Source organism: Pithys albifrons, chromosome 24, assembly GCF_047495875.1.
Source record: "Pithys albifrons albifrons isolate INPA30051 chromosome 24, PitAlb_v1, whole genome shotgun sequence".
NCBI lineage: Eukaryota > Metazoa > Chordata > Aves > Passeriformes > Thamnophilidae > Pithys > Pithys albifrons.
Genome location: NC_092481.1, coordinates 3,707,323 through 3,720,364, shown reverse-complemented (window position 1 = coordinate 3,720,364; position 13,042 = coordinate 3,707,323). Strand labels below are relative to the sequence as shown.

The window sequence follows — 13,042 nt, the reverse complement described above, 5'->3', positions numbered from 1 at the left end:
GTCCATGAGGAAGGGGGGAGCAGGTTGTCAGTAAAGCTCATGGATGTGGATTGCCCAAGGCTGGAGAAACACCTTGGTGTGCATCTCCATGGTGACAGTGAGGTCCTGTCCTTCCCAACCCCTCCTCTGGACATGCCCTGTGTGTGTCTGGATCAGCTTTCACTGTTCCCAGGGCAGCTGGGTCCATGCTGGCACAAGGAATGGGTGGGAAGACACAGGAGAAAGTCCAAGGTGTGGAATTGGGCTGGTTTGTGTTCCTGTGAGATTCATCCACCCTCGGGAGGATGTGACAGAGTGACCACATGGGCAGAGCTGGGGAAGACACAACTCCCCGAGCTGCAGGGCGTGTGTTGAGGCTGAAGAAACAGGGTGGGAAATGTGGAAAACACTCCAGCATGGCCACGAAGCAGAGATTTCCCACTGTGTGTGGATTAGCAGCCCAGCTGGAAAAAAGCCATCACCTTTCTGGGGGAGTTCAGAGCCGGGTCAATGGAACAGGGATATATTCTTGGACTGGTATAAAGAGCTGGGGGAAGAAAAAGTGGAGTGTTTGAAGTCCCGAGACAGACAAAGGTTCTGCTGCTGCTTCGGAGAGTCCGGAGCTGAGCCGGGAACTCTTGGAAACACAGGAATTCCACACAGCTGTCAGGCCTGGGGAATGTGTGAGCACCCAGAGCACATGAATATTCAAAGTGTGGCATGTGTCATGGTAGAGGAAATGCAAAATCCAAGTTTTCTCAGGGTTATGTATCTGGGAAACCTCGGATAGTACAGGGGATAAAAGCAAATTGCTGTTCTGCAGGGCAGGTCATCTCAGACCAGCTTCCCAATTAGCCAGCCCTCGTTAAGGCTGGCAGCAGGATCTGCACTGCTTAATCCACTCCTTCGGTGAGAAAGTGCCTGTTCCTGGAGCTGTTCCTGCTTTGGCAGCCTGTGGCAGTGCTCTGGGAGCCTGGACTTTGCTCCTTCTTCCTCCAACCTGGCATCACTTTGTGGTTGTTGTTTTTTTTTTTCCCCCAGTGTTCCTTTTGTGCTTGTTCTGTTAATAACCAGATATTGTGGATTTAGTGTTTTGCTCAGAAGGATCCTCCCAGCACAGGCTGAGGTGCTTTCAGCCATGCTGTCAGGCAGTGACAGATGTCCTTGGGTACAGTGAGTGTGTCCAGCATCGATGGGGCTGCCAGGATTAGTATTCCAGGCACAAATGTGCCCCTTGGAATATGCAAAGCTCAGCCCAGCCTGTGCAGGAATGCCCTTGAAAGGCAAATTAAACCCAGCTCCCTGATGGCTCTGGGGGAGTGAGAGCACTCTGTCATCTGCACTGAGGTTCAAGTAGGCTTTGAGGTGGCTGATTTTTTTCTTTCCCTTCTGCTTTCCTTTCCCAGAAGGGTTTGCTGAAAGGGCAGGAAGGGATGATGGATCTTCTGCCTTCAGTGGGGAGCATTCCCTGACAGGAGATGGAGCCAGGTGGGATTCAGGCTCTGCTCCCAGGGAACAAGTGACAGGCGGAAAAGGTGTCAGAGTTGTGCCAGGGGAGGTTTAGATTGGATATTAAGGAAAATTTATTCACCAAAAGGGTTGTCGGGCCCTGGAAGAGGCTTCCCAGGGCAGTGGTGGAGTCACTGTCCCTGGAAGTGCTCAGAAACATGTGAATGTGGCACCTGGTGACATGGGGTAGTGGTGACTGTGGCAGTGCTGAGCTAACAGTTGGACTGATGGTCTCACAGGGCTTTTCCAGCCTTAATGACTCTGTGACTCATTTGTTTAAGTTCTTGATGCAGCACATGGATGTCCCAAACCATGAATCCAAAATGCTTGTGAAAGTGTTTGTGGATGAAGCTGTGGGGATTCTGGGGGTGTCTCCCAAGTGACTTGGCTCACTCTGCCTCTGAAATCCAGACCATGGGATATTCCTGCCTGACTTGCTGCCCAGAAACCCTTCTCTTCACTAACCTGTTTAACGCTGTGATCACCACAGAATCACAGAATCAGTTGGGTTGGAAAATACCTCAGAGATCAAGTCCAACCCTTGGGCCAACTCCAGTCCCTTTTACCAGATCATGGCACTCACTGCCACGGCCAAGCTCAGTTGAAAAACCTCCAGGGATGGGGAATCCACCCCCTCTCTGGGCAGCCCATTCCAATCCCTGAGCACTCTCTCTGCAAAGAATTTCTTCCTGCTCTCCAACTTTAATTTCCCCTGGCAGAGCTTGAGCCCATCGTGCCCCCTTGTCCTATTGCTGAGTGCCTGGGAGAAGAGACCAACCCCCACCTGGCCAGAACTTCCCTTCAGGCAGTTCCAGACAGTGCTGAGGTCACCTCTGAGCCTCCTCTTCTCCAGGCTGAACACCCCCAGCTCCCTCAGCCTCTCCCCACAGCACTTGTGCTCCACTCTGGCTTTGGCTGCTCGGCACTGGGAACAACCTGATGTTGTAGTTCTTCCCCAGTCACCCCATGCTGTGCCTGCTGATGTGTCTGATTGTGCTTGTCTTAGTTTGAACTGCAAGATTTTGGGAGAAGAACCTTCTTTTTCTAAAGCTCTGAGCCCGTTCTCAGTGTGTTACAGCATGTCAGAATCAAGATACATCCTGATTTCCCCAAACTTTGTTCCTCTTGCACCTCATTTCACAACTTTCTCCAGAGAAAAGCTGGCTTTGCTACCAAAATCCTGGTTCCTCTTTTTTTTGTCTTTTTTTTCCCTCAGTATGTTCAGAAGTGCCTTGATGCTGTGACATCTCAAATACTTCCTGTGCCCGTGCAGTGCTGCCTTTGCTAGATAAGCAATAGCTGTTCCCTTTTACAGCAGGCACATCCCTTCCTGAAGAGGCAGATGTGGAATGTTTTCCCTGGGAACAAATATTTGCTGCTTTGTAATTACAGCACCTTAATTTGGCTTCTCTTTCCCTTCCAGCACAGCGTGTGTATGATTAGAGGCTCCTGATGTCTTCAAAGAGGGGTGATGATGCCTCACTCTTGTTCCCTGTTTGGGGCAGGATTTCTGCTCTGAGTTCCCTCCATGCTGGTTTTGTGTAGGCTGAGCAGAGCTGATAGAGAAACGAAACCAACTCTGAGCCTTTGGTCATGCTTGGAATTGTAATTTGTGTGTTGATTTTTGTTTCCTGTTTTTGCAGGGGTTGCTCAGGACGGTTGTGAGCAAGAGGAATGGAAGAGAACACTGGTGAGTGCTCCTGGATGTCTTACCTCAGGTTATGGACTTGTTCTTTGTTCCCTGGTTAAACATCATAAAGAATTTTAAACTTGGTGCCTTCAAATGTGGAAGGTGATTATAAAACAATCTAGTTTGGCAGATGCATCAGTTGCACTTGCACTGTGGGGTGGACCAGATCTGATTGAACCTCTGTTGTACATCTGGAAGGTCTTTTTTTTTGGAATCTTCCATCTGTAAAACCTGGAATACAAATGTCTTGTCTATCCCAAGCCCTTGAAAACAAGTGACATCCCCTTTCTGTTAAAAGGCCTGAGTCTAAAGCAAAGAGCTGGTTTGAACAAGCCATAAAAGAGGCTCAGCTCATGGTTGCTTTGAGTTCTTTTTCTGTATTTATTTCTTTAGGCTGTTCTGTCTTGCAATAGATACAGGATTTTTTTAATTAAAATTTGGCTTTAAAGCTCTTGCTTTAGGCACTGTGTGCTGCTTGCCCTGAGGCAAGTAAACTCATCCCTGGTAGGTTTAACTGATGGAAGGATATTGCTGTGACTAAAACTCACAGATTTTTGGCTTAGAGATTGCCTTGAATAGCTCTCCCATCTGTTTGCCTAAAATGGCTACAAAAAAACAAGTTAACTGGCCATTTTTTCCTTACCATTGACATGAGATCTGCATGAAACCTCTTGCCTGCACTGTGGGAAACCAGTTTGGGAAGCACATTGGCCTCACATCTTCTGGACTGTGGTGTTGCAGTTGGTGACTTCTGCCTCACAAGTGTTATTTCTGGATGGTTCTGTGCAGTCAGGTGATGCCATCCTGCAAACCCTGGGAATGGATGTGTGTGTTTGGTGGGGCAGGTGAAGGCCAGTTTTTACCTTCTTTCACTGGTGGAGCCCAGTGGCCTGGTTGGACCAGCTGGGAATTCCTGCATAAAGATGTGTTGTGCTTGTAGGCCTGGTGGCAAGAACTGCTGCTGGGCCCTCTAATTGCCAGCCTGGAAGGTGAACATTTAATCTGCTTGGGGCAAACTAACCCCAAATGATGACTTTTGGAGGAGAGTGAAGTGTGGCACCAGCAGCTGATGCTGAGCAGGGACTGTGGAGGTGGCAGCTCACAGGGATGAGCTCAAGGGATGGAGCACAAGCACAGCCACTTCCATCTCTCCAGCCTCAGCTACTGGGATGGCTTTGAGCAACATCAAGGGCCAGGCTGGACAGGGCTTGGAGCAGCCTGGGATAGTGGAAGGTGTCCCTGCCCATGGCAGGGGGTGGAACAAGATGATTTTCAAGGTCCCCTTCCAGCCCAGAGCAGTCTGTGGTTCTGTGAACACTGAGCTGTGCTCATTGCCCAGCTCAGCCTGTGCTGCTGCCAGCAGCCAGCTGTGCTCACATCACAAAGCTTTGTGTCCCATTTCATGTGCAGCTGAACCCCATTTTTTGGATGGATCAGTGAGACACGAGGCCTGTTGATGTTACTGAGAGCTTTGACTGCTGATTGAACAGTGCTGATGGCCTGGGATGTGAAAGGCTTTATGTTCTGTTGGCATTTTGGCAGCCTGAGTAAAATTACCTCCCCTTTCCCTCTGAACAGCTTGAGCTGTGCCAGTTTAGGATGGAGTATCTGCACTGGATCTTTGCATGCACAGACACCCCACACAGCTGGTTCTGAAGCTTCACATGTTGCCTCCTTGTGCTGGGAGCCAAGAGCTCCATATTAAAGGCAGAATAAGCAGATGGGTCTTGTTATAATTTCCTTAAAATTCCTTTGCTTTTAAGGACTCTCATTCTCCAAGTGCTGCTAAGCTCAGGACTCCAGGGTTGATCCCAGAGATGAGGTAAGGTGGAGCTGAGCTGAAGTCCATGCCCTTTGGTCCCTCCAAGCCTGGTGCTTTGGATGTGCTGCTGCCCTTCCCTGGTTGGACATTAACTGCACTCAAACGCTGCATGGCTGGTGCCTGTTGGAGCTGGTGTGCTTGGAATGGCCACTGGGAATGCACAGGGAAGCGTAAATCCTTTGGAGCTGTCAGGCTTCACTGGCCATGGGTGGGTGGGGGAGCCCTCCTTGGCTGGCTGCCCTGGCTAATTAAAAATGAAATTTGCTGTTGTCTTCAGATTCTTAATTCGTGCTCATCCCTGAGGACGAGTGGAAGGAAGGTCTGCAGTGAACTTTCAGAGCTTGTCTATACCTGGTTTTTTAGAACAGGTGTGCAGCTTAAAATGTGTTCTCAGCCCTACCCTGGGTGTTTTTTTTAAGTATAGAGAAGAATATACAGAAAATTCAGGCCCTGAGCAAGTGACTGTAGGTTAAGTTGCCACATATGGCAACGACCTTAAGCTGAAGGAGGGTGGGTTTCGTTTGGATATTGGGAAGAAATTCTTCCCTGTGAGGGTGGGTAGGCCCTGGCACAGGTTGGGCAGAGAAGCTGTGGCTGCCCCATCCCTGGAAGTGTCCAAGGTGAGGTTGGACAAGGCTTGGAGCACCCTGGGCTGGTGGGAGGTGTCCCTGCCCATGGCAGGGGGTGGGACTGGATGATTTTTCAGGTCCCTTCACACCCAAACCATTCCATGATTCTATGAGAGAAGGCACAGACAAGGCTGGGGGGGGAAAGAGAGCCTGGGACAAGCCCAACTTGCCCATGGCAAGGAGATGGAAAAGGATGACCGTGAAGGTCCCTTCCAACCCAAACCAGTCTGGGATTCTGTGATCCCACATCAGGTCTCTGCAGTGCTGCCCACGAGGAGTCAGCAGAGCTGAGGCAGGTGGGAGGACAGAGATTTGGGAGAGGAATAAATGAAATCTAAATATACACACCCTGCCCAGCCGAATTTCCTCAAGGTCCCACCTACACAAGGGATCTGTTGAAGGGAAATGTCACTGGAATACCTTTCCCCTCTTCAGATCCTTCCTGTGCTGAGGGTGAAGGATCACACTCTATTTTCAGAGCCTGTTTCTGCTGTGCCATCTCCTTTCCAAGCCCCCTCCCAAAGGCTGCTCACCTTACCATGATCTGAGCTAGGTCTGGACCTCTTTCTTAGTCAAGGGCTTGTGTTCTCTCTGGCATTTCATCTGCCTGTAAGCCTGGGAGATCTTAAAAAGCAAAATATTGAAGAAGTGGGGGCTTTGTGCGTGGCAGGGCAAGGCTCACCTCGTGCCTGTGGTTCTTTGAAAGCTCTGCTGGCTTGTTGGATCAGCCTAATGTGGGAGCAGACCTGCAGTTCACTTGCCCAGTAATGAGCAGTCCTTAATGAACAGCTTCAGAGGGAGCATGGGCTGCCTTTTCATGGGAGGTGTTTGCTGTTGGGTCCTTTGACCTGCTGTACTTTGGTGCTCTGTTGACAGTTCCTGCCTGTGCTTACACTCTTCCTCTGCAGGTTTTGGGATATGAACCTTTTGGTCGTGTCCCTAAAAGTTTTAAATCTCTGTAGGACAGAACATTGAAGCATTTTGGGAAATTAGGGAAAAGTAGCCTTTGTACACACAGGCTTTTATAGAAAGCACTTGAAATACCAAGTTTATGGATGCTTTAAGAATCTTCTGCACTTTCTGCTTTATTCCAGGCTGACTTTCATCCCCTTTGACTTTCATCCCTTTTATCTCCTGCTGTGCTACTTTTTTTTCCCAATTCTTTTCCTACTAAAAATAGGAAATACTTTTCAAGTCCTTCACCTTTGTGCAAACAAAGAAGTAATTTGTTTTAGCATCTGAGCTGGCTCGTGGGCTACATGCCTCAGAAGGACACCAGTGTGACAGGAATCTGCTGCTTCTGGAGACTTGGACTCCCAGTATAGTCTGAGTAGGGGAAAGGGCTGGAAATGGGAGTATTTAGTTCTTGTGCCACCAGCTCTGCTGCTTTTTCCCAGCAGGATGCCTTGCTGGCTACTCAGTTCCCATTTTTATCACCAAAAGTCAGAACTCAGAGGTTCAAAGCCATTATGGGAACCACAAAAATCCACAGAATGGTTTGGGTTGGAAAGGACCTTAAATCCCATCCAGTCCCACCCCCTGCCATGGGCAGGAACACCTCCCACTATCCCAGGTTGCTCCAAGCCCTGTACAGTCTGACCTTGGACACTTCCAGGGCTGGGGCAGCCACAGCTTCTCTGGGCACCTGTGCCAGGGCCTGCCCACCCTCCCAGGGAAGGACATTGTTGGCATTTGCTGAAGAACTTGATGCCAGAGCAGCCTCTGGTCTGGAAGGGTCTTCAATTGCTGCTGCTGCTGCTCAGGACTGGCTGATGGGAATCCACTCTGAGTTTGAACTGGAAATCATCTGCTGCCTTTAAACATTGAGCAGCATTTGGGGAAAACTTGTCAAATGGGCACTTTGATGTTGAATTCAGGTGTTTTGAGGCCGTGGGTTTAAGCTGGGCTGCTGGAGCTGGTTTGATGTGCAGTCAGAGCACTGCAGTGTTGGCCTTCACTGTCACCCAGCTCAGGTCTCCTGAACAGTTGCTGTTAAGTAGCCACTGGAAATCTCTTTGTAACGTCTATTCCAGAATAAAAGAACAGGTTTTTCTTCCAGGAAGACACAGCAGCTGTGATTTCCCTGGATGTTGTGTGTACATGTGATACAGCCCAAGAGCCAAAGTGGCCAAAGCCCTGAGATCAGCCCTTTAATTACAGCTGATGTGTGCTAATTTGCAGGCAAGGCAGAAAGGCAAATTCCTGCTGTTCCTTAGGCAGATTTTAAGGGAGGAACTGATGGAGACCGTTTGACTTTTAAACAAGGTGTAGCACAGAGCACTTGCCTACCTGCATGAAAACCTTATTGTAAATAAGTGGAGTGCACTTGACAAGCCAGCAAAATACTTTGGGACATTATCCTGACAGCCTTTTGTTCTTAAATTTGCTCTAGTTCTTGGTCTAATTAATGTGCTGAGTGCTGTCAGGGTGCTTGGGGCACTCTGTGGGATGTCAGTGCTGGTTTTCTTCCTGCTGCATTTGCAAGTGGTTCAGCTCAGCCATCCATCTACTCGGTGTGGCATTTTATACCAAATAATTTCCCCCCCTGAACAACTTGAGGAGGTGTCTGAGCTCCTGCTTTCCCTCCTGAGCTATGAGGCAAATGTTTGATAGAGATTATTTGCTGACCTGCCAGAGACCTCGTAATTCAGTGACACCCCATTTGGAGAGCCTTTTGGAGCTGTTGTGGTGACTGGTTGTGCAGTTTGTGCCCATATCTCTGCCCGGGGGAAAGCAGAGGTTAATTTTGCTGGTTTTCTGGTTTCCTGGCTCAGCTGTGCCTGTGCTGGGATGGAGGTGCTTTGAGCTCCAGGCTGGTTGGAGCAAGTGGCAAAGGCTGATGTTGAGTGAAAAATGTGTTTGCTGGAGTGTTTTGTGATTGAATTGAACTATCTTGTTCCTTGTGTGAAGAGATAAGACCTTGTAGGACACACAGTCAATCCTTGGGGTAATTCAGGGCGACTCCCTGTGAAACGGTGAGTGTGGAGCTCCTGTGGCTCAGTAAGTAGGACATGGAGCAGCAGGGGGACAGGTTTCCAGAGTTCCTAGTTTTTATTTTCAACTTGTTGGACCTTAAATTCACCTTGCTCCTGGAACATTGCCTGTAAATGCTATCCAGGGATTGTAGTAGCTGATTTTATTGGGGTTGGGGGTAGGAGAGGAGCCTGCCTGGAAGCAGAGACCAACTGGTTTGGTGTAAATGATTTTTGTTATTGTTGTTTCCTCTTCAGTTTGTCCGGACTGAGTGGCAAACCTGGCCTTTTAAAAACAAAATCCTGACTGTTCTCATCCCCCTGCTGCCTTTGTGAGCTGTAAATGGTGTTAGCTGAGCTGCTGGCAGGACAAAGCTGCTCCCAGGGCTGGGACTGGTGCTGACCTGCAGTCCCAGTGTGAACACTGGGATGGTGTCACTGCTGATGTCACCACTTTATCTGTTTGATTCTCATTTGTCCTGGAAAGGAGCCTGGCTCTGATTGCTGAAGGTGTCTTTTGTCTCCTGAAACACAAACCAGAGATCTGGGGTGGGTTTTTTTACAGGTTGGACCCATCCAGCTGTGATGGGATGAGTGATAACTGCGACTTGCTTAGGGAGGATGTTGTTTTTCAACCCAGCCTGGGTTTGTCTTGCTTTGTTTAGCAGAGATTTTAAGATTTCTAGAAAATTTACTCTCTGGGTTATGATAAATTTGTATTCCCTTGTACATGAAAAATAACATTTATAGGAGCTGCTGAATTGCCCTTCAGATCTGCAGGTGGTCAGACTGTGCACGTTTTGAGCTGAGCTTTGCAGATTTAGGCCTGCAGTGGATTCTCCTGCCTGCTAAAGCCTGTCTTAAGGCTGTGTAAGCTAAAGCTTAGTACATTGGGGGAACCCACGTGGATGATTTCCTTATCATAGACTCATTTAGGCTGGAAAAGCCCTCCAAGATCCTGGAATCCAACCATTCCCCCTGCACTGCCAAGGCCACCACGGACCCAGTCCCCAAATGCCACATCCACGTGGCTTTTACTCCCTCCAGGGACATGGAACCCACCCCTGCCCTGGGCAGCTGTGCCAGGGCTGCATGGGAGAAATTTTCCCAATATCCAACCTGACTTTCTCTGCTGCAATTGATGCATTCCCTCTGCTCCTGTCCCTGTGCCCTGGACAGGAGCCCAACCCCGCCTGGTTCCCCCCTCCTGGCAGGGTTTGCAGAGAGCCAGAATCACAGAATGGATTGGGTTGGAAAAGACCTCCGAGATCATCAAGTCCAACCCTTGGTCCAACTCCAGTCCCTTTACCAGATCATGGCACTCAGTGCCACGGCCAAGCTCAGTTGAAAAACCTCCAGGGATGGGGAATCCACCCCCTCTCTGGGCAGCCCATTCCAATGCCTGAGCACTCTCTCTGCAAAGAAGTTTTTTCTGCTCTCCAACTTCAATTTCCCCTGGCAGAGCTTGAGCCCATCGTGCCCCCTTGTCCTATTGCTGAGTGCCTGGGAGAAGAGACCAACCCCCACCTGGCCACAACTTCCCTTCAGGCAGTTCCAGACAGTGCTGAGGTCACCTCTGAGCCTCCTCTTCTCCAGGCTGAGCCCCCCCAGCTCCCTCAGCCTCTCCTGGTGTTCCAGCCCTGTCCCTGATCACGCTCCGTGTCCCACGTTCGGTCCCGGCCCGTTCTGCTCGCGGCCGCCAGGGGGCGCTCGGGACCGGCCCAAGGACGGGTCGGTGACAAAGGGACAGGGACGGGCCCCGGGAATGGCCCCGCAGTGTCCGGGATGGGGGGACACCGCCGAGAAATTCCTCCCTGTGAGGGTGGGCAGGCCCTGGCACAGGTTGGGCAGAGAAGCTGTGGCTGCCCCAGCCCTGGGAGTGTCCAAGGCCAGGTTGGACAGGGCTTGGAGCAACCTGGGCTGGTGGAAGGTGTCCATGCCCATGGCAGGGGGTGGAACTGGATGGTATTTAAGGTTCCTTCTAACCCAAGCTACTCTGGGATTCTATGGAATGAATTTCTGTTGGATGTTCCCCTGCAAGAGCAGGGCCCTGGGGTCCTCCCTCTTTTTTCAGGGGGGGAAGGGAAGCAAACCATGAAGGTGCAGCCAAGCAGTGGCCAAGGACATCAGGGGACTAGTGACAGGACCTGAGAGAATGGCTGGAGCTGTGCCAGGGCAGGGTTAGGATGGATCTCAGCAAAAGGTTCTTCCCCCAGAGGGTGGTGGGCACTGACCAGGCTCCCCAGGGCAGTGGGCACGGCCCCAAGGCTGCCAGAGCTGCAGGAGGGTTTGGATGATGCTCTGGGGCACAGGGGGTGACTCTTGGGGATGTTCCTGTGCTGGGATGTGGGTCGGACTTGGTGATCCTTGTGGATCCCTTCCAGCTCAGCATATTCTGGAATTCTGTCTTTCCAAGACAGTTGCAGTGGGGTCTGATTCAGCACCGTGCCAGGCTCAGTGCCAGCGTAAGACTGGCCTGATTGGTGCAGCACATGCCCATTAAAGCCTCCCCCTGCACTCAAAAAGAGGTTTTTTTAATAATACTCCGTGCTCCATGTAAGAGTCCTGTAGAAAGTCCCATCCCCGTTCCTGTTCCCCGCGGGCTCGGAAGCTGCTCTGTGCTGTTTGCTTTGTGTGCTTTCCCTTTCCTTCCCCATCAGGGTCTGGTTTCCAGGGTTTCCAAGGCGAGGTGAGCAGCGAGTCATGGCTTGGCAAGGAAAACCACTCCTGGGGGCTCCGTGGTGATCCCGCAAATCCCCCTGTTCTCCCCGGGAAGGCAGAGCCTGGCTGAGATCTGAGCCTGACCCTTGAGCTTTGAGAGGACTGTAACCAACCTCTGCCGTGATTTTCGTTTAAATTCAACCAAAAGGATGAAAAAGCTGCTCTCCCTCCCCCCCTGCTCCAGCCCTTTGATCTTAACATGAAATCTTGGAAACTTCAGTGGTGATTAGGAAAGTAAACACAGTCCCTTCCTGCAGGGAAAGCGGGATTTGTTCTGCCCCAGCACTGGGCGTTGCAAGGGTTAAGTTGCATTTTGCTTTGGGGGAGGAAAGGAAAATCTCTCCAAGTAATTAACTGAAGATGCTGATGCTAATGAAGGCGCTTTCAAGGCTGGGACTGGTGGGGGTGATGGGAATCCCCTGTTGAATCAATGACATTACGGCCTTAGGAGCGATTCCACAATTATTAGGCTGAAATAATGTTGAACATGAAGTTAATCCTGTTATCTCTCAGATATTGAACAAACTGCGTGCTCTGGATAGCTCTGTAATGGGATTAGAGGAGTCAATGTGGCACCCTCGGCACTCCCTGTCTGTTCAGGGCTTTTTCTTATTTCCCTGGTCAGGATGAAGTGTTGGTCTGGCTTCCTGGAGTTAATTCTGGGAGGTGATGTCTGGAGCAGTGTTGTCCAGCTCTCTTCTAAAGAATTAGTTTTCTAATGAACCCCCTGTTGCCTCCTGAACCCATTCACTCCTGCACTGCAAAGATCCCTTGAGCCCATCCCTAAATAAATGTTTAGGAAAAGAACTGAAGAACAAGGACAAGTTTAAAAGGAGACTTCCCTGCGTCACACCTTCCTGGCATCAAGGACCTGCCGTTGAGTGAGTTCCTGTGACTTGAGACACAGTTCTGGGCCATCATATTTGCAGAGAATAATCAGCTCTGGTTTGAAAGTCCCAGTTTTGCATCCGTGCCTGCCTGTGGTGATTGTTCTAAACAAAAGTAGCTGGTGGGGGGGGGGGTTAAAAGGGATTATCTTGAGCTTGTTTTTAAGCAGTTGGAAAAATTACAAGTTAACCAATGTCGGGAAAACCCAGGAACCAAAATGATCATGTAGGGAGGAGAGAGAAGAGCCATAATGCATGTTCAGTCACTGGCTGGTGGGCATTGCAGATGGGATTGTTTCCCTGTTGGGCACAGACCTCCAGGTTTGAGTGGCCTGACTTCCAGGCAGGGTTTGAGCTGGACCAGGGACTTTCTCACTGCCAAGTCAAATCTACAACAGTACAAAACACAATGATTTAAAACCAACACATCTGATGAAGAGGAGAAGCCCCACACCCCAGTGAGAACCAGAGTTTGGGTTTCAAAATCATGGAAAACATTTTTCTCTGCTCACTTACCACTAAACCAGCCCTCTTGCTTTCAGCATCACTGTAGAAGTGATTCCTACAACACCCACTAAATGAGCAGATATTTTTGGTGCCAAACCAGAAATTTCCATAAATATGGGAAAGTTCCATTATTAAATGGTAAGTCAGCTTATAGTTTCTTTGTTAGCTTTCTTAGTTAGCTTTGACTTTTTTTTTTTTTAAAGACTGATCTCATAAAATCTGAAGATTTTTGTGTGAGGTTTTATTTTTTTTTCTACTCCCTTGAGGAAGCTGAGAATTGTTTTGGAAGCTCCAAGGAGCTCATTTCCAGCAGAAATGGGGTTTGG

General features: G+C 49.7%; 1 protein-coding gene across 4 annotated transcripts in view; it reads left to right on the top strand.

Annotated features, from left to right (window-relative positions):
* PHACTR4 (phosphatase and actin regulator 4) overlaps positions 1–13,042 on the top strand; it is a 69,861-nt gene that overhangs the window by 23,596 nt on the left and 33,223 nt on the right. For 2 of the 4 annotated variants that reach the window (XM_071576476.1, XM_071576477.1), the window contains 2 exons: positions 3,132–3,178; positions 4,942–5,000. Coding sequence is in view for 2 of the 4 variants with exons in the window: in XM_071576474.1 (XP_071432575.1) it covers positions 3,163–3,178 (16 nt within the window). In the remaining 2 variants the exon portion in view is untranslated. The remainder of the gene's footprint in view (positions 1–3,131; positions 3,179–4,941; positions 5,001–13,042) is intronic. The other 2 variants (XM_071576474.1, XM_071576475.1) reach the window with 1 other exon arrangement.